Source organism: Myxine glutinosa, chromosome 5 (genome assembly GCF_964187855.1).
Source record: "Myxine glutinosa chromosome 5, kmMyxGlut1.1, whole genome shotgun sequence".
NCBI classification, from domain to species: domain Eukaryota; kingdom Metazoa; phylum Chordata; class Myxini; order Myxiniformes; family Myxinidae; genus Myxine; species Myxine glutinosa.
The window spans coordinates 21,631,484-21,658,449 of record NC_136265.1 but is presented as its reverse complement, the minus strand read 5'-3'; the positions used below and the strand labels follow the sequence as shown (position 1 = coordinate 21,658,449).

Sequence of the window (26,966 nt, the reverse complement as noted above, 5' to 3'; positions counted from 1 at the left end):
CCCCCACATCCAGGATGGTGCACCCTGTACCCCCGCATTCACAAAGTCAGGGCCACGATCGAGTTAGAGAAAGAGAAAGAAAGAGAGAGACCAGAGGGAAAGGGCCGGTCCATGGGGACCAATCGGCACTCTGACCATGACTGTGCAGCCCTGACAAATCTGGGCAGCAGAGAAGAATGGGGAAGATTTGGAAATTTGAAGGTGACTATCTGCCATGATCTTTCCTGGAAAACCACATTTCCAAGCTGGCCTCCAAAGCCAGTCGCCGGCTGGGCATCCTCCATGGTGTGAAGTCCTTCCTTGGCACACCTGAGCTCCTCACCACATACAAGGCTTTCATCCGCAGCTCAATGGAATACTGTTCCCCCCTCTGGGCCGGTGCTCCTGCCTCACACCTAGCTCGGCTTCACGCTGTTGAAACCAAAGCATTCAGAATCATTGGAATCTCCCGTGATGACGCTATCTCCGAGGGCCTCTCACTCACTCACCGCAGGCAGGTTGGTGGTCTTTGTCTTCTACCGACTCTTCTCTGGCCTGGTTGCTTTTCTTTTGTCTTTTGCAGTGTCCTTGTGTTTTATACTTCCCCCCCCCCCCCCACCCCACCCCCCAATTCCTCTCCCTCCCACAGATCTCCCGATGTCCCTGCTCTCAAATGTTGTACTTGTTTGCTTCCTCCTCTCTCCCCATCTTGTCTCCCGCTCCCTTTATTATGTCTTATGTGTCCGTTTATTTATTTTTGTCATTAATGTTAGCTTTTACATGAGCCTCGATCTTGTATACAAAAAAAAAAAAAAATGCCAATGCCAGGCATGTATTATAGTAACAGCATAGTACTGAGTATCAGGTCAGGGATAACATGCACAGAGATGGAACTGTTTTCCTGGGGTTCTGATAACGGGGTGTCGGGGCAAGAACCCAACGGTGTGAGAAACTAGACATGACCAATGTGAGGATTTTCTGCCTCCTCAGATCCCAAGATGGATCCACATCTGTAAAGCAGGACTGGAAGCACCAAGGGCTTAAAGACTCGGACTTTTGTCCTCCTGCAGAGATAATGATGGCCCTCAGCTCCCTGAACAGCTCAGTTCTGCCATAAAGCCTGGCCCTGCGACTCTGGTCAATGGTATCCAGTGTCCCTTTGGAGACAAAGCTTCTCTTCACCTGATGGTGGGTTCCAAGACACCCACCGGAAACATCATGGATGGTAGTCTTGAAGGCACCCCACAACGCTTCAGGATCCCCTGAAACGACCAGATCCCGTAGACCCCCACTTAAGCTGTCCGCAAACTCCTCAGCTACCCTTTCAACCTTGAGCTTGCCAACATCCAGCCGAGGCTGGGATGGTACATTCTCTTGGATTTGAGTCGCAGCTTCAGAGTTGCTACGACAAGCCTGTGATCAGAATTGAGGAACTGATCACTCCGGTAGACCCTAGAGTTCTGGAGCAACCTCCATCGACCATCAATGAGAACATGGTCAAGCTCCTTTACCAAACCACCAGCAATGGCATACCAAGTCCAGCGATGTGGCTGCGGGTGCTAAAACCAGCCACTCACTTCCTCAGTTGGAGCATGTACAGAAGCAAGGGAAATAACACCCAGTGTAACAAAATCTCAGTCTCAAAATACACTCGTTGACTGATGTTGCCTCGATTACAATCAGTTGGATACAGCTACAGCAGACAGCAGTCAGCTTGTTGGATACAGCTACAGCAACGTCCTTGGAATGGTTAAACCATCAGAGCAACCAGACCAGTAGTACGTGTAGCCACCCACCATGATCTCGCCATTATCCAGTCTCCGAAGCTCAGAAAGTGCTGCAATGCTGATGTTCAGAAGCTGGAGCTCAGATGACAGCAAAACCAGGTGACTGTCCTCTCTTACAGTGAGGATATTCAAGGTACCCACCCGCAGGTTAACTGGAGGAGACTGCAATCTGGTGGATGACAACTCACCACCACCGTGACACAGACCACCACAATCTGACCCATCAGAGTTTTCCCGTGGATTCCCTGTCCCAAAGTTTCCCAAAAATGGGGATCCCAAAGACTTTGCTCCAGTCCAGTCCTATAACGGGCAGCTGCACAACAGGTACACCCATGGAGCAGGTTTATCTTTGTTTTATTGATGTTTTTTTTGTGTATTTTGTGGAATAAAGTGCAAATCCTGCCACAAACCTCCTGGTTTACTAAACTGCAGGACGACGTCCACGGACACAGTTCAGCCCTAGATATGGATGGCATTTGGCTTACGAGAGATCCTCCGCCTTTCAACACATTTTGTTTTTAATCCCGGTCGATGTCCATATCCGTACACCCTCCTCACCTGGAAACCTGGTGGGGGAGTTGGTTTAGTCAGTGACAACCTGACCATGAAACAGGTTAGCACAGGTTTACATAGTACCTGTACCAAGTCAGACAGGTACGATCTAACTTGACCTGACAATAAAAACTTTCCACAAACAAAGGCGCGAAGTAAAGTACTTCCCATAACAAGTGGGAAGAAAAATAAAAGGTCGGTGTTTGAAGGAAAATGTGAGAAGCGGAATAGCGGGATGGAAAATGCTGCCGTTTCAGTGACGTAACGTATAGACACTCCCTTTTATATTTTTGTTTGCTTTTGGTTGTTTGTGAGCCTCGGTGGTCTTTTTAAACAACCTTTGATCAGACAACTGGTCAGTGCAGAGTAAGCGAGGAGAGTCTGTTCACGTCTGAAGCCCCTGCTGTTCACCTCAACGGTCCACGACACCATGAAATCTTGGGTTTACCTGCCACTGCTGCTGCTTATCTGCCTGGTTGTTTTCACCAATGAGGAACCCGGGGTACGTACCAATATATCCTGCTTTTCCTGTAGAAGAATATACGAGAACGTGTTCTGTCCATTAGTCTTTTGTTGTAGGTAACAACAACCGATTCACTTCACCTGTTTGGGAGGTGCGGGGAGAGGTACTTGTGGGAGTTATATTGCACGTTACATTTTTACCCACAATGAACAAATTTTACTTTTGTTTTGGAATTTTTTTTACTTTTGTGTCCTTCCCGAAGAGGAGGCGAGCTATTGCCAGCACCATGAACAAATTTCAAATTCCTTCCCTAAGTACTGTTGGGAAGGTAATGGCAAAGCACCCTGAATAACCTTTGCCAATATACTGCTTCAGCAACATTACCTGTCTTTGTAACACAGTATGGTACACCAGAATCAGAAAACAAGTTCAGATCATCTCATCTAAAATGCTTTTAAACATTCGATCAACACGATCTTGAATCAGTACGTGACGGTACCTTGTGACAATCTGGATGGATGTTCCCTGGTGTAACCCCTGGACAGGCTGTAACTCGGATGTGTGTTATAGTACATCCTGTCAGCCCCCATTTGATCTGATCACCGGGGTATCAGACATCTATTTGGTGATTGTACATCAGAAGCAAGAATGCAATTATTTTTTGGAATTTCTTCCTTTCCCCCCCCCCCACCCCCCCCCCCCTTTGGCCAAAAACAATTGCCGTCTTGGTTTTGATGAACAGGTCAAGCAGTTGGAAACCGTTTTATTTACTAATTTATTTTTTCTTTCTCTGTCAGATGTCCCTCCCTCTCTATCGCTCTATATTCTGTCCCACCCCCTTACTCTCACCTGGATGAAAAGTAATCTTTAACCGAAAACGGTTCTTTACTTTGCAGCGATGGCGTCCGAGGAAAAGAAACGGTGGAATCAGTGTAACATGGAGACGTCCAGGCCGTAATGGAGGAATAAGGAAAAATGATCAATTCGCAGTGGTAAGGAATGATTGGATTGCATTTATAAAATATGTTTTGAAGAAATCGAACTATTTCATTTTCTGGACATGAGACCTGGGAAGAACTTGGCGATGCAATTGCTGCAAAACCCTTTCCCCCAAAATTGAACTTTTCCCCCTTTATTTTCGTCTTCCTTTCTTCTTTGAAAACTCTTTGTACCAAATGATGTGAATACCTGTAGATGTACGTATGACCAAGTTCTACATCAGGTTCAAACGCAGTGTGAGCTGCAAATCTATCTATAATTCCAGTAATCTCTGTGTGTTTGTTTGTACGTTTGTTTGTTTGTCTGTGACCGCTGTTTCTCGACAACCACGGGTCCGATATACTTGCAACTTGCCAGGTATATTGCTGGGGACCCGAGGATGTGCCTTTTCAAGGTTTGAAATTAATCGGACAAGTACTTACCGAGCTATGGCGATTTAGCCGTTCGCCGTTCGCTTTGGCGTTGCGAATGGACCAAACCATTGCATGTAAATAGAGGGGGGGGTTCTGTGGTCGTTGCGAATGGACCAAACCATTCATGTAAATAGAGGGGGGGGGGGGGGTTCTGTGGTCGTTACTGCCACGTGGTTTCAAAGTTTTTTTTTGTTGTTGTTGTTTGCACGCATGTTTTTTTGCACCCACGTACGGGCACGCCCTAGGATGTTTACACACACACACCCCTACACAAATTTTTTTTTTTTTTTTTTTTTTGGCAAGGAACGGGCACCCACGTACGGGCACGTCCTAGCTTATATATAGTACGGGCATGCCCTAGTACAATCAATGCCAAAGATAACTCTCACCGACAGGATAACTCTCACCTACAGGATAACTCTCACCTACAGGATAACTCTCACCTACAGGTTAACTCTCACTTGTTGACCACAACTGTTTGCCAGTGGAGAAAACAAATATAAATGTTACCAGACTAGTTTGGAACAAGGCCGAGGCTTGCATTAGAATGGCGATATCCTCAGTACGGCTTTGGGATTAATCGGTTGTTCTATTTCAGATGTCGACCTTGCTCCGTCCTTGTCTAAATGCCGTTTTTTTTATCCATTGGGATTAACTGATTAAATTTGTATTTTATGGCCTCGGCGGTGAAAAAGCTGCAGGTAGTTTTTCACCCGAACCCCTTCACTGCCACACCAGTGCAATATCTCCCGTACAGTCCTCTTTCTTCACTTCCACTCCGGATCCCCTTCCCCTTTTCTCCACTTCGTCTCAGAGTTGGCTAAACTACCTTTTCTCAACTAAATCTCCCTGCTTTTCATTTAATTTTTCTTTTTCCATCCTGGAGAGGTAATATTTAGATGACCCCTCATAAACTTGGTAAAAGTACAGACTTGGCATTTAATATGGAATATTTTTTTTGTGGGGATGAACTTACTTTTCAAGATGTCTTAGAACCAAAAGTTCATTGGAATTATGTTGAAATTATTCTAGATTTTGTTAATGTGACCTTTAAAAGAAACAAAAACCACATTTGACATTTCGAAACAAATAAATTGATCCTTGAAAGTGATGGAAACTGATATCGAACTCAATTCATGGACAGTACTGTGTTAAACTTCTGTACGTTTTCCAGAAGTATCTCTTTATTTTGCACATTAGCCAAAATTTTTTTTAACAAAAACAAAAGTTAAATTACGACTGGGATTACGGACAGTAAAATTACAGTTCAGTAGGTCGTGTAACCCCCACGAGCATTCAGGAGAGCACGTACACGTTGAGGCATGCTGTTCATGAGATTTGCCAAGGTTTGGACAGGAATCGCTTGCCATGCAGTGACAATAGTCTGCTGCAATTCACACACAGAGGCAGGCTGCTGGTCCAAGTTGTCAATTTGACGCATTAATTCTGCCCACAAGTTCTCTATCGGATTCATATCCGGGGACATGGCAGGCCACTCCATATGCTCTCCACCACGGTCAGCAAGAAAGTGTTGGATCATGCGAGCACGATGAGGCCGTGCATTGTCATCTTGGAAGACAAAGTTTCCTCGAAAGGCTGCACGAGCAAATGGAAGCAATGTTTCTTCCAGAATGACCCTGTACTTGAACTGGTTCAGGTTTCCATTCAGAACAACCAGGTCAGTTTTTCCCCCTGCATGAAAAGCAGCCCAAACGGTCACCCCACCACCTCCAGCTTGGACTCTTGGCACTATACAATCTTCGTTGTGGGCTTCATGCACTTGTCTGCGCACTCGGACGCGGCCATCTTGACGATAGACCAGAAATCTAGACTCGTCACTGAAGGTCACGTGATTCCAGTGTCTTGGCTGCCATTGACGGTGCTCTCTGGCCCACTGCAATCGGTGCTGGCTGTGTTGTCTGGTCAAGCGAGGCTTTCTCAGGGGACGCCTGGCACGACAGCCTGCCTGAACCAGTCGTTTGTTGACTAGCCTTCTGGATACAGGCACATTTGTCAGTTGCTGCCACTCAGCCCTCAGCCGATTAGCTGACTTGGTACGGCCATTGCAGACAAACCAGTGCAGCCGGCGATCATCTCTCCTTGTGGTTCTGCGTGGACGTCCTGGCATCGGTATTGGAGGAGGGACACCCCTCTGAGCATTTCGTTTCAGGATCTTTGACAACTGACCTTGAGTGATGCCATACTGCCGAGCAATAGCACGCTGTTTCATGCCAGAATTTCGTAAAGCCACCACTCCATGACAAACAGCATTGTCAAGTTGACGGACCATCTCCAGAGGAAGCCGCAATAACTTTTGTAGACGTGCAGCAGTTGTTTTCCACTAATACAGAACGCAACAACCCTTAAATACCCGATTGTGAAGCCAATCGTCAAATGTACCTGTCCTTACATTTTGTCAAGCCACCTGTGATATAATCCTGTTATTGACTTCTTGCTGCGAAAGACAATCAGTGACATGGTTCTTTCAACAAAGACATCACCGAAGGGTAAAATAAACTCACCAGATTGATATACTGAGTTCAGAAAGTAAACCCAAGTCAAGAAAAAAAAAATATTCCATATTAAATGCCAAGTCTGTAGTTCGTGACTGGAGCCTTCAACATGAAATATATATATATACAGACTTGGCATTTAATATGGAATATATATTTTTTCTTGACGGGTTTACTTTCTTAACTCAGTTTATCAATCTGGTGAGTTTCTTTTACACTTTGGTGATTTATTTGTTAAAAGAACCATGTCACTGATTGTCTGTCACAGCAAGAAGTCAACAGGATTATATCACTGGTGGCATTGCAAAATGTACGGACAGGTACATTTGACGATTGGCTTCACAATCGGGTATACAAGGGTTGTTGCGTTCTGTATTGGTGGAAAACAACGGCTGCACGTCTCCAAAAGTTATTGCCGCTTCCTCTGTAGATGGTCCGTTAACTCGACATTGCTGTTTGTCATGGAGTGGTGGCTTTACGAAATTACGGCATGAAACAGCGTGCTATTGCTCGGCAGTATGGCATCACTCAACGTCAGGTGTCAAAGATCCTGAAACGAAATGCTCAGAGGGGTGTCCCTACTCCAATACCGAGGCCAGGACGTCCCCGCAGAACCACAAGGAGGGATGATCGCCAGCTGCACCGGTTAGTCCGCAATGGCCGAACCAAGTCAGCTAATCGGCTTAGGGCTGAGTGGCAGCAACTGACAAATGTGCCTGTATCCAGAAGGCTAGTCAACCAACGACTGGTTCAAGCAGGCTATCGTGCCAGGCCTTCCCTGAGAAAGCCACGCCTGACCAGACAACACCGCCAGTGCCGATTGCAGTGGGCCAGAGAGCACCGTCAATGGCAGCCAGGACACTGGAATCACGTGATCTTCAGTGACGAGTCTAGATTTCTGGTCTATCGTCAAGATGGCCGCGTCCGAGTGCGCAGACAAGTGCATGAAGCCTACAACAAAGATTGTATAGTGCCAAGAGTCCAAGCTGGAGGTGGTGGGGTGACCGTTTGGGCTGCTTTTCATGCAGGGGGAAAAACTGACCTGGTTGTTCTGAATGGAAACCTGAACCAGTTCAAGTACAGGGCCATTCTGGAAGAAACATTGCTTCCATTTGCTCGTGCAGCCTTTCGAGGAAACTTTGTCTTCCAAGATGACAATGCACGGCCTCATCGTGCTCGCATGATCCAACACTTTCTTGCTGACCGTGGTGTCGAGCATATGGAGTGGCCTGCCATGTCCCCGGATATGAATCCGATAGAGAACTTGTGGGCATAATTAACGCGTCAAATCGACCACTTGGACCAGCAGCCGACCTCTGTGCGTGAATTGCAGCAGGCTATTGTCAATGTATGGCAAGCGATTCCTGTCCAAACCTTGGCAAATCTATGAACAGCATGCCTCAACGTGTACGTGCTCTCCTGAATGCTCGTGGGGGTTACACGAAGTACTGAACTGTAATTTTACTTTCCGTAATCCCAGTCATAATTTAACTTTTGTTTTTGTTAAAAAAATTTTTGGCTAATGTGCAAAATAAAGAGATACTTCTGGAAAACGTACAGAAGTTTAACACAGTACTGTCCATGAATTGAGTTCGATATCAGTTTACATCACTTTCAAAGATCAATTTATTTGTTTTGAAATGTCAAATGTGGGTTTTGTTTCTTTTAAAGGTCACATTAACAAAATCTAGAATAATTTCAACATAATTCCAATGAACTTTTGGTTCTAAGACATCTTGAAAAGTAAGTTCACCCCCACAAAAAAAATATTCCATATTAAATGCCAAGTCTGTATATATATATGACAAGGATAGCTGTCCGTTAGTCTGTTAGCTGTTACGCTGATTGAATGTGTGAGGCCTTAAAAGCTGATATTCAAAATCTGAATCAATCTTTTTTTATGATCGGAACTCATTGCCTCAATAATTATGTTGAAATCTCGAGTGAAATCGCAAAACAAATTGGGGAAAAAACGATTTTTAAACCCCATGTATAATTAAATAATACACTCCATGGGATGTGAGGTAAAATTGCTTCAAAAAAAGTGTTATATTCACAATCGCCATTAGTTATTTCGTTCCAACCTTTCTCTTTAGTGTGAAAAACACCAACAGGGACTATTAAAAGCATCATCAAATGTCGAAAGGTTGCAGCCCATCGGCGGCATAGACGTTCAAAGGGACACAGTTTGTGTAGGCCCCAGGCTTCAAGCCTTCTGGCCTATAGGATAATTCCTTCATGGCACAGTGGAATTGGAATAAATCCAAGCTATATAAACACGATGCATTTTATTATTCACATAGGCAATAACAATGTTTTGGCTCCATTACATAACCCAAGTTGTTATTTTTTCAAGGCATCGAGCAATCAAACCAGCATTCTGTGCCCATGCACCGCCCACATTTATTTATTTCAGGATCAATCGAGGCTGTGCTTATACACCGTATGTTTGTGGAATTTGCATTTATGCCTGAAGCACACCAAATAAATTCCGCCCAACGTTTTGACCCGTTCATGTTTAGTATCCCATTTCAACCCGTTCCCGTTTCCCATTCCCTTTTTGCAAATAATGAATCTGATGTAATTCTTAACTTTGTGTATAATCTTCTGTGTTGTGTTGAGTTTTGTGCACCTGTCAGTGACGAGTACATCAAGTATGAGAGAGAGAGAGAGACCGAGACCGAGACCGAGACCGAGACCGAGACCGAGACACAGACACAGACACAGACACAGGGAGAGAGACTAGGGGATCATTTTGCTAGCTTTTCCCATCACTTGGGACCGGTATTCCTCCTCGTGATGGAAAATGTGGGTGGAGGCACATCGGTCGACGTCACGACGTCAGAGTGGTGTTCTTCTTTTTTTCTACGACCATAAAAATCTTTATTTTATCTCAATGGAATTATGTATTTGAACACTCAAGAACACAAATCGCCTTTTTGCATTTTTAAAACACGTCCGTTTATCAGGATATTGACAAAATATTCCGGCATTTTACATCATCACGACCAATCAGGTTTGCTGCTCGTAGGCTCCACCCATATCCTTGTTTCTAAAGACAGCATGGAGTAATGTGTTCTATGAACTTTAGTTGTTGATGAGATCAGGAAATTTAAGCTGAGAATTATTTTCATTCGTCTTCGGCGACATTAATTTAACCCCATATTTGGTTCATAGCAAGTCCTCCACCTGATATTAATAACTTGAATTAACGAAACTTGTTTTGCTTTGAGAACTTTTGCCTGTGTTGATCAGATTTTCATTTGATGACTTGTTCTTGAGGTCATCCATTTAATGATCAAGGATTGTCATTGGTCCGTGCAGCATCCAACTCGGAAGCCCAAGATTGGACCACCACCACCATCATCTTGGTGAGTAAAGTCATGCATCTTCCTCATTAATTACAGTGCATTCAGAAAGTATTCAGACCCCTTCACTTTTTCACATTTTGTTATGTTGCAGCCTTATGCTGAAATCGTTTAAATTCATTTTTTCCCTCATCAACCTGCACTCAATACCCCATAATTACAAAGAGAAAACAGGATTTTAGAAAGTTTTGCAAATTTATTAAAAATAAAAAACTGAAATATCACATTGACATAAGTATTCAGACCCTTTGCTATAACACACATGAAAGCCCACATAATCTTGTTTCTCACAGTCTGAGAGTCCTTTAGGTGCTTTTTTGCAAACTCCAAGCGGGCTTTCATGTGTCTTTCACTGAGGAGAGGCTTCCGTCTGGCCACTCTGCCATAAAGCCCAGATCGGTGGAGTGTTGCAGTGATGGTTGTCCTTCTGGAAGTTTCTCCCATCTCCACACAGGATCTCTGGAGCTCAGCCAGAGTGACCATCGGGTTCTTGGTCACCTCTCTTACCAAGGCCCTTCTCCCCCGATTGCTCAGTTTGGCTGGGCGGCCAGCTCTAGGAAGATTCCTGGTTGTTCCAAACTTTTTCCATTTAAGAATTATGGAGGCCACTGTGCTCTTGGGAACCTTCAATGCAGCAGAGATTTTTTTCTTGACTTCCCCAGATCTGTGCCTCGACACAATCCTGTCTCTGAGCTCTGCAGGCAGTTCCTTCGACCTCATGGCTTGGTTTTTGCTCCGATATGCATTGTCAGCTGTGAGACCATATATAGACAGGTGTGTGCCTTTCCAAATCATGTCCAATCAATTGAATTTACCACAGGTGGACTCCAATCAAGGTGTAGAAACATCTCAAAGATGATCAAGAGAAATGGGAGGCACCTGAGCTAAATTTCAAGTGTCATAGCAAAGGGTCTGAATACTTATGTCAATGTGATATTTCAGTTGTTTTTTTAAAATAAATTTGCAAAACTTTCTAAAATCCTGTTTTCTCTTTGTCATTATGGGGTATTGAGTGTAGATTGAGGAGGGAAAAAATGAATTTAAACGATTTCAGCAGAAGGCTGCAACATAACAAAATGTGAAAAAGTGAAGGGGTCTGAATACTTTCTGAATGCACTGTATTTCAGTAAAATATTTCTTTCATCGTTTTGATGATGAGGAAATAATCCATCAATAGGATTAATAATAATTGAACACCTTTCCCAAAGGAGAGCAATCAACCTTGTTGAGATGGATCAGAGAAACTGGGATGATGTGAGTTTTGAGCCAGGGGACCCGACACATCACGTCCTGTTTTGTTTGTGAGATATCACGTGTCGGTACCTTTGACGTCATCTCCTCCACAACGGTGGTATTCTCCATGATGCAACCTCTTGCCTCCAGGGCACCAGTTTGATAGGTTGTCCTCAGATCCTCTATTCCTCCGTTCTTTTGTGAGCATCACGTGGGTACCTGTTTTGCATCACTACTTGGTGCATGGACGTGTCGCTGGTGCAGTGCCCCCTGTAGATTAGAGCAGAAACTTGTGAGTTATTCAGGGAGCAGGAGATAACTCACTTACTCTTCACAAAATATACCAAGGGATCTTTAATGTCCACCAAGTGATGCGAACATATTGGACATCTGGCTTTACATCCAACCGATGGACAGTGCATAACTTCATTTCCTCGCCTTGTCTGGGAAACGCAAAGGTGACAATTCTTAGCTGGGCAGAGATTCAAACCCAGGTGAGACGGCTCAGGTGTGAGTGGGCGTACCTCTAGGCCATCCTGTGCCAGTCCTGGATCCTTGATAATCAAACTCAGAGGAGAAATTCCAGCAGCACACATGGTGGGAAGACTTCTGAGCAGTCATGTCAGTTGTGTACCTTTTACAGTAATTTTCCAAAATGTAAAACTCCATTTTTTATGTTGAAGGCTCCAGTCACGGACTATATCGTCCTCATCGAGGCCAGGTTTTAAAAAACAATAACTGCATTGATAGAAAAGTGAAAAAGAGAGAATAGTCTAACAGTTTTTGAGGAAGTAAAAAAATCTGCTTTTTGAAAAGGGGAAGGTCATAAGTGTGACATGGGAAGACATGGGAAGGTAAAGAGTTCCAGAGTTTGGCAGTGGAGGGTTGGAAACAAGCATCATAATGGCCCACCCTTGAGTTGCCAATGGCCACACACTGATCATGAGAGGTAGTGGCTTGTCGAGTATTCCCTGGTCTCGCTAATGGCGGAGGTACACAAGCAGGAAGTTCTTGGGAGCAGAAACCGAAGTAATATCTGTAGAAAAGTGAAAGAGAGCTAACTTTTTTTTTTTTTTTGTGTACAAGATCGAGGCTCGTGTAAGAGCTAACATTAATCACATAAAAACAAACTGACACAAAAAACATATGATCAAGGGAGGGGGAGACAAGATGGGGAGAGAGAGGGAAGCACACAAGTACAACAGTGGAGAACAGAGACATCGGGAGGTCTGTGGGAGGGAGAGGGCTTGGGGGGAGGAGGGGGGAGGAAAGTATAAAACACATGGACACTGTTATAGGACTTCAAGGAAAGAAGTCAGTATTGCAAAAAAGTGGATCTGGGGTGAATTAACAGGGGTAGAAAAGATCAAGGTTTTGGATGGGGGAAGATAAGAGATGGTGGTGAACAGCTGTTTTAAAGACCTGGAGGGAGGAGTGGGACAGAAGAGAGTGAGGGAGTTTGTTCCAGAGGCAAGAGAAAAGAGGAATGAAAGAGTGAAGGTGAGCAACTTTGTGGCGTAATTCGAGCGTATCGAGTTTTGATGTCAGAGTGGGAGAGTTCATGAGTCGGATTACTTTGGATTCAATTCTACCCAGTAAGTTTGTGGAGCTAGAACCTCCTCAGATGTGAGAGCAGTACTCCGTACAAGGACGAATCAATCCTTTATATCGGTGAAGCAATTGTGGAGAGAAGAAGAATCTTCGACATCTGAACAGGACTCCTGGTTTCTTCGAGGCAGACTTAGCTATTTGTGTAATGTGTGGATTCCAGGATAAATTTGAGGTTAGGGTAATACCTAGTAGGTTTATTGTATCACATGGTGTAATTGTGGGGAGTTGAGAGGAGTTTTAGAGAGAGAGATGGGAATAAATTGAGTTTAGAAGCATTAAATTTGACCTGATTACATTTGCCCCACTGGGAAATCTTGTGCAAATCCGAATTTAAAGAGGTGGCTGTGATTAAACAAGATGTAGATTGAGTGGCACACTAGGGGTAGATGGGATTGGGCAGATGGGAAAACATGGAGGAATGTAATGTCGAATCATCAGCATACGAGTGCATTTGGTTATTTGTAGAAGAAAGAAGGTCATTGATAAAAAGAAGGAAGAGTGTTGGAGACAGGATAGAACCCTGAGGGACACCACTGTTGATGGGGAAGGAGGGAGATGTTGAACCATGGACAATTACAGAGATAGAGCGGTCGGAGAGAAAGCTCGATATGAGAGAGCAGAGTGAAGGAGGAAGCCGAAAGAGGGAAGCTTAGATATCAGACAGAGTTTGGCTTTGGGGTCTAAGGCTTTTGAGATATCAAGGCCAACAACAAAGGATTCCCCAAAGTCTTTCAGAGAAGAGGCCCAGACATTCGCAATGTAAGAAAGGATATCACCAGTGGATCTTGCCTTGCGAAAGCCATACTGATGGTCAGATAGAAGACTGAGATTCACGATGCTTGAGGAAATGGGACTTGAGAAAACATTCAAAGACTTTGGGAATAGTAGAAGTCGGAGCAACAGGACGGTAGATCTGAGTTAAATTTGTGGTTTTGATGAATTTTCAGAGATGAATCCTGAGATTAATTTGTTGTTCACCTCATTGCATCAAACAAATATGTTGCGACATTAAGAAAATGACGACATGGTTTGAAGGTGGAAACGAAATTGGTCAAACTGAGTGTGAGAAGCGATTTTTCAAACCTTTCAATAATTATTCGCTCGTTTTCTGTTCTTCTTTGTCAGAACGAAACCATTGTACCTGCAGTCCGCAGATATGACACCTGGACAATGTGTATCTCCACCATCATCTGGACATTGATAATATCTTCTTGTGGCTTGGAATAAATCTACGTATTGATGGAGAAAATAAAATGCCTGACATACCCATTGTCATTTAATCTACATACATTCTTCTACATAAAAATCAGGCATCTCCAGAATGTGAAGCATGGAGCTGTTATATATATATATATATATATATATATATATATATATAGTTGTTCTTTCTCACACAATAAAGGACTTTTTAAAATTGTCTGTTGTCACAAGATATTTAGAACACATAATAACAAAAGAATAACCTGTAACATGAACTTGGTTCATTTATCAGATGAGGACTAATAAGAGGAAGAAGAAGGTTTCGGTTAACCACTGTGACCGACCCGGCTTCCTACAGTCGGAGCAGTCGGAGTTAATTTCTGGACATTTCGCTTGCCTCGTGCGCAGACTGATCACATCTGCTGCAAACACCTTGTTCTTGTTAACGCTTGATAATGTTACCCTCGTAACGTTGAGTCTGGTGCTGACCTTCCTCGTTTCCAGATATGAGAGCTGAGGTAAGAGTATCCTCATCCCGAACTAGCTTGATTCCCTTTGCCAGGGTGGAAGTTATATTTTCGCCACTGTCTCTGTGTCTGTCTGGTTGTCTGTGAACAGGATATCTCAAAAAATGATGGATGCACGAGGATGAAACTTGGTGGACAGATTGGGTGCGTGATAAGGACGAATTCATCTGATTTTGGTGAAGATCCGAATCCGGATCCAGATGGGAGAATTATTCAAGTGAATCTTCATCATTGAGAGATAGGATCAAAAACGATATATAACATGATATTTACCTCTGCCACCAAAGGTGGATGGAGGTTATGTTTTCACCCCTGTCTATCTGTCTGGTTGTTTGTTTGTCTGTCCGTTTGTGAACAAGATATCTTAAAAAGTTGTGGACGGATTCGGACGAAATTTGGCAGAGATGTAGCGTATGCGACACCCACGAAACGATTATATTTTGGTGGATCCTGATCCGGATCCGGCTACTAGAATATTTGAAGTGATTCTTCACAATTGGGAGATCAGGCCAAAAACGATACATAGCAGGATATCTCAAAAAGTTGTGGACGGATTTGGACGAAACTTTGTGGACCGGTTGGGCTTCTTACAAGGACAAATAAATTCGATTTGGTCAAGATCTGAATATGGATTCGGATATGAGAATTATTTAATTTTTTTAAATCGATTCTTCACCATTGGGAGATTGGGCCAAAAACGATACATAGCAGGTATATCTTAAAAAGTTGTGGACGGATTTGGACGAAACTTTGTGGACCGGTTGGGCTTCTTACAAGGACAAATAAATTCGATTTTGGTCAAGATCTGAATATGGATTCGGATATGAGAATTATTTAATTTTTTAATCGATTCTTCACCATTGGGAGAAAGGGCCAAAAACGATACATAGCAGGTATATCTTAAAAAGTTGTGCACGGATTTGGACGAATCTCGGTGCACAGGTTGGTGTCTGACGAGGAAGAATCGATTCAATTTTGGTGAAGATCCTGATCCGGCTATTATAAATTTTTAACTGATTCTTCACCATTGAGTGATATGGCCAAAAGCGAGGGGTAGATCAGGGTATGAAAGACTGGACCTATGGTGATTCCTGTGATTGATTTTGATTAAATGTGATTCTGTATTGTGATTTTTCTGGTCTACTCCGAGATACAAAACGTAAACTGTTCACCAGGTGGAGGTATGCTCTCCACCGAGTGCCGTTCTCGTTTGCTTATGCGATAGCTCAAGCTGTTGGCCCATTTCTATGGCTTTGGCCAGTGAGAGCCCATCTCCCATATGGAGGAGTTTTTTCCTGGACCCTCTAAACAATGATGCAATGAACGAGTATGTCGTCTGGGTCTCGGTAATCGCAATCCATGAAAATTTTATCCTCAGAATGATCAGTTGCTGTGGCTGTGTCCAACAAGCTGATTGCGATGGTAATCGAGGCAACACTGGTGCACACAGGTGGGTACTGCATCAAAGGAACAGCAACACCTGTGATGATGCAACCAGTGGCCTCAATTCAAGATTGAATGCATTCGCCAATAACCACCAAGTGGTTAATCAAGGTGTACAGAGCGTATTACCATACCAATCCATTAGGAGCCATGTCATGGTGAAAGTCAATGGTTTTTTCAAGAATCTCTGTGTAATGTCCCATCTGCGGAACCACAATGTAATAACTCTCAAATCATTAACACCAACCGCACCTCCTCTCCAAGCATGCCGGATTTTATTCCCAACCGGCTGCTTCATGGGAAACGCAACAATCCACATAATCGTGAATACATGTTTGGAAGACCATACACCTCGACCCTCTCAACCTAAACGGTCCCCACTCCTGCCCTGGCACACATGCTCAAGACAACCCACAATGATGACACCACTATCCGGTCACAGAAGCTCAAAGTGCTGCACCACCACCCAGACACACACCACCACCACCCAGACACACACCACCACCACCCAGACACACACCACCATCCAGACACACACCACCACCCAGACACACACCACCACCACCCAGACACATACCACGACCACCCAGACACACAATACGACCACCCAGACACACACCACGACCACCCATACACATACCACCACCACCCAGACACACACCACCACCACCCAGACACACACCACCACCACCCAGACACACACCACCACCACCCAGACACACACCACCACCACCCAGACACACACCACCACCACCCAGACACACCACCACCACCCAGACACACACCACCACCACCACCCAGACACACACCACCATCCAGACACACACCACCACCACCCAGACACACACCACGACCACCCAGACACACACTACGACCATCCAGACACACACCACAACCACCCATACACACACCACCAGCACCCAGACACACACCACCACCCACACACCACCACCCAGACACACACCACCACCACCCACACACACACCACCACCACTCAGACACACACCGCGACCACCCAGACACACACTACGACCACCCAGACACAAACCATGACCACCCAGACACACACCACCACCACCCAGACACACACCACCACCACCCAGACCAGACACACACCACCACCACCCAGACACACACCACCACCACAACCTGACCCATCAGGGTTGCCCAGTGGTTTCCCTCATATCATCAAAGATTGGGGTCCGGAAAGCTTAGCCACAGTCCCGTCATTCGGTCACCTGTCCCACGAAGGGCAGCTGCACAGGAGGTACTCCCACAGAGCGGGTTCATCGTACTTTTACTTGTGTTTTTCGGCAGCCGGAGTGCAAATCCTGCCACATACCTCCTTGAAAAAGGTAACCCACCTACAGGAGGTCATCCGCAGACACAGTTGTGCACCAGATATGGATGGCTGTTGGCTCACGAGGAGCTCCTCCGCCCCTTGACGGGTTTTGTTTTTAATCCTGTTGGGTGTCCATATCCAAACACCCTCCTAACCAGGACACTTTGGGGGGGGGGGGGGGGGGGGAGTCGGTTTAGGCGGTGACAACCTGACCATGAAACAGGTTAGCACAGGTTTACAAGGTACCTGCAGCAATGCACAGACATGACCTGGCGTGACAGTAAAAACTTTCCACAAAGGCGGGAAGTGAAGTACTTTCGACAACAAGTCGGAAGAAAAAAAAAAGGTAGGTGTAAAAAAAAAAGGTAAAAGGTAGGAGAATGTGAGAAGCGGGATGGAAAATGCTGCCGTTTCATGGGCGTAACGTATCGAGTTATAGACGGTCCGGTCCCTTTTATATTTTTGTTTGCTTTTGGTTGTTTGTGAGCCTCGGTGGTCTTTTTAAACAACCTTTGATCAGACAACTGGTCAGTGCAGAGTAATCGAGGAGAGTCTGTTCACGTCTAAAGCCCCTGCTGTTCACCTCAACGGTCCACGACACCATGAAATCTTGGGTTTACCTGCCACTGCTGCTGCTTATCTGCCTGGTTGTTTTCACCAATGAGGAACCCAGGGTACGTAGCAATATATCCTGCTTTCCCTGTAGAAGAATATAAGAGAACGTGTTCTGTCCATTGGTCTTGTTTTGGTGCGGGGAGAGGTACGAGTGGGAGTTATATTGCACGTTGCACTTTAAAACCCTTAGATGCAGGCATACATGAGGTAAATGCTCAAATTTTCTGCTCAAATAAACGGTGACATGAGGTAAATGCTCAAATTTTCTTCAAACTAAAGTTTGACCACTCAATAATATTAAAATTGTGTGTATTTTTTTTGTCATCAACCACTGTCACAACGGGAACCCAACGGGTTCACGGGTCGTCTGGTGTATTTATATAATTTTTTATGTGTAGCTTAAATTGCTTCCCCATGATGAAAAATCACCGCACGCCACTGCAAACAACGTCTCAAACCAATAGTCAAACATGTTCCACTCCTTATACTTTATTCATTTTTTTGTCTTTTTTCAGCACAAACTCTTATCGTGTAGCAACTTGTTGTAACCTGTATACACCATTGTATACTTTTTACATATTTATATATTTTTTCTCCTATTAGCTCATATTTTTCTCTTTCTGTTTTGCAGATTAACACTTCATCATGTCAAAAAGAAGGAAATGGAATGATGACTATGTGCGCTTTGGTTTCACATGCATAACGGGAAATGATGGCTTGCAAAAACCCCAGTGCACTCTTTGTAGCGTTGTGTTTTCCAACTCAAATCTGAAACCATCCAAGCTTCAAGAGCACTTCAAGAACAAGCCTGGCGGGGCTGAGGTTGAAGGACATCATGTTGGGTCATTGAAAATCAAAAGAACTCATTTTGATTCTGTCGGAACTCTTCCAAAGTTGGGTTTCGTTTCTGTTGAAAAAACACTACTTCTTGCTTCATACCAAGTGGCATATGCAGTGGCCAAATCCAAGAAGCCCCATACAATTGCAGAAGATCTCATCAAGCCATGTGCACTGGAAATGGCAACAACCTTCCTGGGCAAAGAAGCAAGAAAAAAATTTGAACAGGTGCCCCTCTCAAATAATATCATTCACAACCGAATCAGTGATTTGAGTGAAGATATTTTGGACCAAGTCATCTCAGATATCAGAGCTAGTCCTCTTAAAATCTCGATTCAGTTGGATGAGTCAACTGATGTCTCCAGTTGTTGTCAACTCATCACATTAGTGAGGCATGTCAATGATGGTGCTGTGAAGGAAGATTTCCTGTTTTGTGAAGATTTGAAAACGAGCTTAACTGCAAAGGATGTGATGCAGCTGGTGAAAGACTTCTTTGCCAAACATGATTTAGATATCAAAGTCATTGGTTCTGTGTGCACTGACGGGGCACCTGCGATGCTTGGAAATAAATCTGGCTTTTCTGCATTGATGAAAAAGGAGATTCCAGACTTGCAAGTCACCCATTGTTTTCTTCATCGGCATGCTTTGGCATCAAAAACATTGCCTCCAAATTTGAAGAAAGTCCTTGATACTTGTGTGAAGATCATCAACTGGATCAGGGGGCGAGCTTTGAACCATCGCATCTTCAAATCATTTTGTGAAGATCTGGGAAGTGAGCATTCAGTTTTGCTTTTCCACACAGAAGTCCGTTGGTTGTCACGAGGACAAGCTTTAACCCGCTTCTTTGAACTGCGGGAAGAAATCAAAGTTTTTCTGGAAGAACGTGAATGTGATCTGGTTGGGGCATTGGAATCACAGCAATTCGCCCAAATGCTGGCTTACTTAGCTGACATTTTCACTCGTATGAATGACCTGAGTGTTCCTCTTCAAGGAAAAGGGATAAACATATTGAAGGCTTGTGAAAAGTTGAATGCCTTCAAAGAAAAGTTACGTCTTTGGCGTCAAAGGATGGAAAGATGCAATCTCTCAAAGTTTCCTTCACTTGAAGAGATGGTTGATGATGCTGGATCCATAACTCCTACTGTGCGTGAAGAAATTGTGCCTCATTTGGAAATGCTGTCAGAATCGTTTGGTGGATATTTTGCTCTTGAAATGCAATTTGAAAGCAACACTTTGGAGGAGTTTTGGTGTGCAGCACTGGATATGTTCCCAAGACTTGGTGGAAAAGCACTCCGTGTCCTCATTCCATTTGCAACGACATACTTGTGTGAATCTGGATTCAGTTCTCTTTTGTCAATCAAGACAAAATCTAGGAATTGCCTGAATCTACAGGCAGATCTGCGGATCGTAGTCAGCAAGAAAGTTCCACGTTTTGACAAAATCATGAAAGAGAAGCAGGAACAAAGAAGTCATTGAATTTTATGTTCACAATTGGGATTGATTTTACTGTTTCAAATTTTTCCGGTGTAAATTAAAATCTATTTGCTCAATTTATATTTGCATTTCATGCACTGCGTTACAATCTTATTTTTTAGTTCAATTTGTTCACCCACAGTATTGTATGTGGTTCAATTTGTGGTTCAGAAATTTGACTTCTTCATCTTCAAATGTGATATTACTTTTGTAGGGGGTGCGAACATTAATCAAATATTTCCTAGGGGTGTGGAGCATAGAAAAGGTTGGGAACCACTGCTGAGTTTAACCGATTCAAACGTTTACCGGATTCGATCCTTTAACCAATTTAAACTTTCACAGGATTCGAACCTTCAACCGATTCAAATGTTTACCGGAATCGTACCTTTACCCTCTTAAAACCTTTACCCTATTCCATGGGTTCCCAATCAATGGGTCATGGCCCACTGGTGGGTGGACCACAGCACGTTTTCCAGGTGGGCCACAGAGACTGCCCAATATTTGCCCAAATAATATAATCTTTTCACGCACAAGGCCTAAAACAAGTGTTCAATTCTGTGTGTGTTGGTGGTGGCCAGTGGTAGCCACCCACTATTCCCTGCATATTTTTTTAGTCTTGTTTTTTTTTTTACCCCAGAAACCCTTCTGAAATGACAAAACGAGGATATGATGAGCAATACATAAAGTTTGGATTCACATCCTTACATGATCATGGAAAATGAAAGGGACAATGCGTCCTGTGCCAGAAAGTTCTCGGAAATCAATCTTTGCGGCCATCGAAGTTGAAGCTTCATTTGGAGAAGATTCATCCACATCATCAACATAAGGATGTGGGCTTCTTCAAGCGAATGGAATAGAACGTGAAGCGCCAGCGCTTGGATCAAAGTGGAACATAATACGTACGCGTTCCTTCACAACACCGGCTTTGCCGGCTACTAGTACCCGACTGCAAAGCCGCAATGAGCCGGCGAAGCCAAAGCCTCTTGCCACTATTTTTACCCATCACGATGGCATCAGTGGGTTAGGTAGTTGGTAGTAGGTAGGTGTAGTAGGTACCGTACCTGGTAAGACTTGGTAAAAGAGAAGAGCAGACAGTCCTCCCCAATACCTACATACAATAAATGTCACAAGAAGCTTAAGGAAGTAACTATACGATGTGTTAGCTCAGGGCCTATTTTAAGAAATTTTAACTGGGCTTAATATACGTTTTCACAGTATGTGTGTAGTCTTCTAACTTCAGTCGCTATCAGGACTGGTTCTCTCCGGGCACTGCGGCTTCCTCCACCAGAAGAAGTTAGCTTGCAGTAAGATCAGTGCCGACAGATCAGACGATAGCGCCGTTTCAACGGCAATGTGTGACTGTCGTTAATCAAACCGTTGTAGCGGCTACCGCTGGGTTTTCACAATCGCCTTGCACCTATCAAGGACGCGGAGCGATCACCATGCCGGGCTCGTCCAGGACGCCCGGGCAGGCCCGCGCTCAACTTGCCAGGCCTCGGTCGGCTCTCGCCTTTCCTGGGCAAACGCTCCGGGATAATATGTATATATATTGCTGCCCGATAAACGGGCTTTTCAGAGTGCCTGAGTGTTTGGTTTGATTAAAGCAACTCGGATGAATTCCAGCTTTTTGTCGCGTCCATTCTTCCGATCGACGTGGGAGCCCCAGCTCCTTCATTGGTGACCTACCGACATGGACACGGCAGTCGCCCTTAAACTGCCTACCTTCTGGGAGGCTCACGCGGCGGTTTGGTTCGCACAGGCGGATTCCCTGTTCGCCCTGCGAGGCATCACGGCCGATGACACCCGCTTCCACCATGTGGTAGCAGCGCTCGGTTCGGCCACCGCGGCCCGCGCCCTGAGCCTCCTCGAGAGCCCGCCAGCCGCTGACAAATACGGCGCGATTAAGAAGCTTCTCCTCGACGCTTTCGCCCTCCCATCGGCGGAACGCGCACGGCACCTGCTTGACCTGCCCGAGCTCGGTGACACGCACCCTTCCGAGCGAATGGACTACATGCTTTCACTGCTCGGCGAGCACTCTCCGGCATTCCTGTTCCGGGAGCTGTTCCTCCGTCAGCTGCCTAACCCGGTACGCCTCGCCCTGGCAAGCACGACGATCACAGATCCCCGGGCCCTTGCCAGAGAAGCCGACAAGATCTCCGCCGCAGGACAGCGCATCGCAGCGGCGACATGGGACCCACCGCCATCCGACGCAACACCCATGGCGCCCGAGCACCCGGCACGGTCGACGACCGAACTGCCGACGCAATTGGCGGCCGCTACACCGAGCCGACCACCTCCAGCACGACGACCGGGGCCTCCACCTGACCAAGCGTGGTGTTACTATCATGCCAGGTTCAGACAGAAGGCCCGGACATGCCGACCCCCGTGCACCTTCGGCAGGCCGAGAAACGGCCGGGCCGGCGTTCATTACCAGCCATGAGCGCCGGCCACACGGGCAACTTACTGTTCATCACGGATAAAGCGTCCGGACGGCGCTTCCTGTGCGACACCGGCGCCCAACTGAGCGTCATACCCGCCTCTGACCAGGACAGGCAATCCGCGGTTTGCGGCCCCTCCTTGGTTGCGGCCAACGGATCGACCATCCGCACCTTCGGCCCGCGCAACGTCACCCTCTGCTTCGGCGGCCAACGCTTTGCTTGGACGTTTGTAACCGCAAACGTGCCCATGGCTCTGCTAGGCGCCGACTTCCTCTGCGCACACGGACTGCTGGTGGACGTCCAACGGCGTCGTTTAATCAACGCCGAAACCTTCAGCTCCCTGGTATGCACATTGAGCAGCTCCGCGCCGACCGAGCTGGCATGCGCCGTCCCCGCGGCGAACGAGTTTGCTCGCCTGCTCACGGAGTTCCCGGCCCTCACGCGGCCGACGTTTTCGGCCGTCGCAGTACGGCATGGGATCGAGCACCACATACCAACCACGGGCCCGCCGGTCTACGCCAGGGCCCGCCGCCTCGACCCAGCCAAGCTCGCCGTGGCGAAGGCCGAATTCGACGCGTTGGAGCACCTCGGCATCGTGCGGCGCTCCGATAGCGCGTGGGCCTCGCCACTGCACATCGTGCCAAAGCCGGGGGGTGGATGGCGCCCGTGTGGCGACAGCCGTCTCAATGACGCTACCACCCCCGACAGGTACCCGATCCCGCATATCCAAGACTTCTCCGCCCGTCTGGCGGGACGGGTCATTTTTTCGAAAATTGATCTCATACGGGGATATCACCAGGTACCTGTCAGGGCGGCCGACGTCCCTAAACCGGCAGTCATCACGCCGTTCGGCTTATTCGAATTCTTGCGGATGCCGTTTGGTCTCAAGAACGCGGCTCAGGCGTTCCAGCGCTTGATGGACGGCGTGCTGCGTGACCTGCCGTTCCTTTTCGTTTACCTGGACGACATCCTCGTCGCCAGTACGTCCCGGGCCGAGCATCTCCTCCACCTCCGAACACTGTTCGGGCGCCTCAGCGAGCACGGCCTCATCGTCAACCCGGCCAAATGCCACTTCGGCACGATGGCCGTTGATTTTTTGGGCCACCACATCACCAAGAACGGGGCCGTGCCGCTGCCAACCAAGGTCGAGGCCATCACCACGTTCCCGCGTCCCCGCACCATAAAGGCCCTGCAGGAATTCCTGGGAATGGTGAATTTTTATCACCGCTTCGTGCCCCGCGCTGCTCAACTCATGCGGCCCCTCTACGAAGCCCGCCGGGGCAAGCCGGCCAAGCACGACATCGCCTGGTCCGCAGCAATGGATGCGGCCTTCCAAAGCTCAAAGCAGGCCCTCGCCGACGCAACACTGCTCGCTCACCCGGTGCTCAACGCTCCCATCGCCCTCACCACGGATGCCTCCGACTACGCGGTGGGCGCCGTACATGAGCAATGGGTGAACGGGGTTTGGCAGCCACTCGCTTTTTTCAGCCGGCAGCTCCGGCCGAACGAGCTCAAATACAGCATGTTTGACCGGGAGCTCCTCGGTCTACACCTGGCCGTCCGCCATTTCCGCCACCTCCTGGAGGGCCGACCTTTCACGGCGTTCGTCGACCACAAGCCGTTGGTTTACGCCATGGCCAAGGTCACGGAGCCGTGGTCGGCCCGCCAACAGCGCCACCTCTCCGCCGTGTCGGAGTTTACCACGGACATCCGGCACGTCGCCGGCAAAAACAACGCCGTGGCCGACTGTCTTTCCCGGGCCAGCGCGAACGCGGTCCACCTGGGCGTGGACTTTGCGCTTATGGCGGCGGACCAAACCACCGACACCACGGTGCAAGCCCTCCGGGCGGCGGACACGGGCCTCCGCCTGGCCGACATCCCCTTCGTGGACACTGTCCTGCTCTGCGACGTCTCCCAAGGCCAGCCTCGCCCCATCGTGCCCGTCACCTGGCAACGCCGCATCTTCGCCTCCCTCCACGGCCTTTCCCACCCGGGCCGGAAAGCTTCCCAGAAGCTGGTGTCGGCGCGATTCGTCTGGCACGGCCTTCGTCGGGACGTCCGCGATTGGACCAGCACCTGCACGGCCTGCCAACGGGCCAAGGTCCACCGACACACCCAGGCCCCGCTGGCACCTTTCACCGTGCCCGAACGACGTTTCGACCACGTCAACGTGGATCTGGTGGGCCTCCTCCCCCCGTCACGGGGGTTCACACACCTGCTCACCATGGTGGACAGGACCACCAGGTGGCCGGAGGCCGTTCCCCTCGTCTCCACCACCACCGCCGACGTGGCGCAGGCTTTCATCGCCACCTGGGTCGCCCGCTTCGGCGCACCGGCGGACATCTCGTCAGACCGCGGACCACAGTTCACCTCCGAGCTGTGGGGCGCGGTCGCCCGCAACCTGGGGGTCAAGCTCCACCGTACTACGGCCTACCACCCCCAAGCAAACGGGTTGTGCGAGCGATTCCACCGCTCCATGAAGGCCGCGCTCATGGCCGGCCTTCAAGACGGCGGTTGGGCCGACCGGCTGCCGTGGGTCCTTTTGGGCCTCCGCACGGCCCCCAAGGAGGACCTCCAGGCATCCATCGCCGAGCTTGTCTATGGCCAGGCGCTACGCGTCCCGGGCGAATTCGTGCCCGACGCTACCAGTCCCTGGTCCGCAGCTCACCAGCGCTCGGACCTCCAGGAGGCCGCCCGACGGTTTGCCCCCGTGCCAACATCCCACCACGGTGACCCCCAGTCCTACGTCCCCCCAGCACTTCGCACAACGGAGTATGTTTTTGTGCATCACGACGCACATCGGGGGCCACTCCGGCCGCCGTACGACGGGCCCTTCCGGGTGCTGCGACGGGACGACAAGTCGTTCGTCATCGACATCGGTGGCAGGTCGGACCGGATTGCGGTGGACCGCCTCAAGCCGGCGCACGTGGACGTCGACCACCCACCACGGGTGGCCCTTCTGCCGCGGTGAGGCCGCCCCCCATCCACGGTGCCCCCCACTCGACCGCCCACCACCACACCGGACCCCCTCCCACGACCCGCCAGGGGTCGCTTCGGCTGGGTCATCAGGACCCCCCTCAAATTGACCCTGCCGGTGCAAGTCGATTCTGGGGGGACGTGTGTAGCGGCTACCGCTGGGTTTTCACAATCGCCTTGCACCTATCAAGGACGCGGAGCGATCACCATGCCGGGCTCGTCCAGGGCGCCCGGGCAGGCCCGCGCTCAACTTGCCAGGCCTCGGTCGGGACGCCCGGGCATGCCCGGGCAGGCTCGCCCTCAACTTGCCAGGCCGCAGCCAGGACGCTGGGCCACGCCCCCTCTCGCCTTTCCTGGGCAAACGCTCCGGGATAATATGTATATATATTGCTGCCCGATAAACGGGCTTTTCAGAGTGCCTGAGTGTTTGGTTTGATTAAAGCAACTCGGATGAATTCCAGCTTTTTGTCGCGTCCATTCTTCCGATCGACGTGGGAGCCCCAGCTCCTTCACCGTGTCAATGGCGCTGATTGGCTGACCTAAGCTGATCGCTGATTGGTCAGCTCACAAAATTTCGCAAATTCAGACATAAAATGACACCATTTGCATTCTGGATGAGATTAAAATTGATAAAATTTACTTCTTGATTAATAAGGTGAATTCCGTCTCAGCTTCGGATATTTCCGGGCGTGAGATCTGTAAAAAATAATTCTTCGTCAATTTTAGAATATTTGACGCCGTTTTCAGCCTCCGAAACGCGTAATAAGCTTTTTTGAAGTATTTTTTCAAATGCTCGAATCTCATTGGTTCCGGTGTTTCGTGACGATTTTCGCTGAAGACAACCAGGTTCCATGCGGGCCCGGGGAACGAGGTTGGTCTTAAAGTATTTTAATTACAGATTTGAGGTGCATAAGATCGTGAATCAAACAAAGACGGGTGAAACAAAATCCGATTGAACTTTTTCGCAATTTTTTTATGCAAACTTCCGCATCCGGAAGATGGCGGCCTCCATTGAGTGATTTGTTTTTTGAAATATTTTTTCAAATGCTCGAATCTCATTGGTTCCGGTGTTTGGTGACGATTTTCGTTTAAGATACCGGCTTCGCCTAAAATGACACCATTTGCATTCTGGATGAGATTAAAATTGATAAAATTTACTTCTTGATTAATTCGGTGAATTCCGTCTCAACTTCGGAT

At 47.5% G+C, this 26,966-nt stretch overlaps 1 protein-coding gene and 2 long non-coding RNA genes across 3 annotated transcripts; all 3 read left to right on the top strand.

Moving 5' to 3' along the window:
- Nucleotides 1-1,078: 1,078 nt before the first annotated feature.
- Nucleotides 1,079-14,183, top strand: LOC137418209 (uncharacterized). The gene is made up of 4 exons (XR_010982582.2): nucleotides 1,079-2,820; nucleotides 3,678-3,773; nucleotides 10,031-10,077; nucleotides 14,044-14,183. It is a non-coding gene; the product is annotated as an uncharacterized LOC137418209 (long non-coding RNA).
- A 227-nt stretch (nucleotides 14,184-14,410) lies between these two features.
- Nucleotides 14,411-15,775, top strand: LOC137418210 (uncharacterized). The gene is made up of 2 exons (XR_010982583.2): nucleotides 14,411-14,636; nucleotides 14,737-15,775. It is a non-coding gene; the product is annotated as an uncharacterized LOC137418210 (long non-coding RNA).
- A 1,986-nt stretch (nucleotides 15,776-17,761) lies between these two features.
- FAM200A (family with sequence similarity 200 member A) lies at nucleotides 17,762-21,970 on the top strand. Its single transcript, XM_078777695.1, has one exon. The coding sequence runs from the start codon at nucleotides 18,691-18,693 to the stop codon at nucleotides 20,356-20,358; it is 1,668 nt and encodes a 555-aa protein (XP_078633821.1). The 5' UTR covers nucleotides 17,762-18,690; the 3' UTR covers nucleotides 20,359-21,970.
- Nucleotides 21,971-26,966: the final 4,996 nt, after the last annotated feature.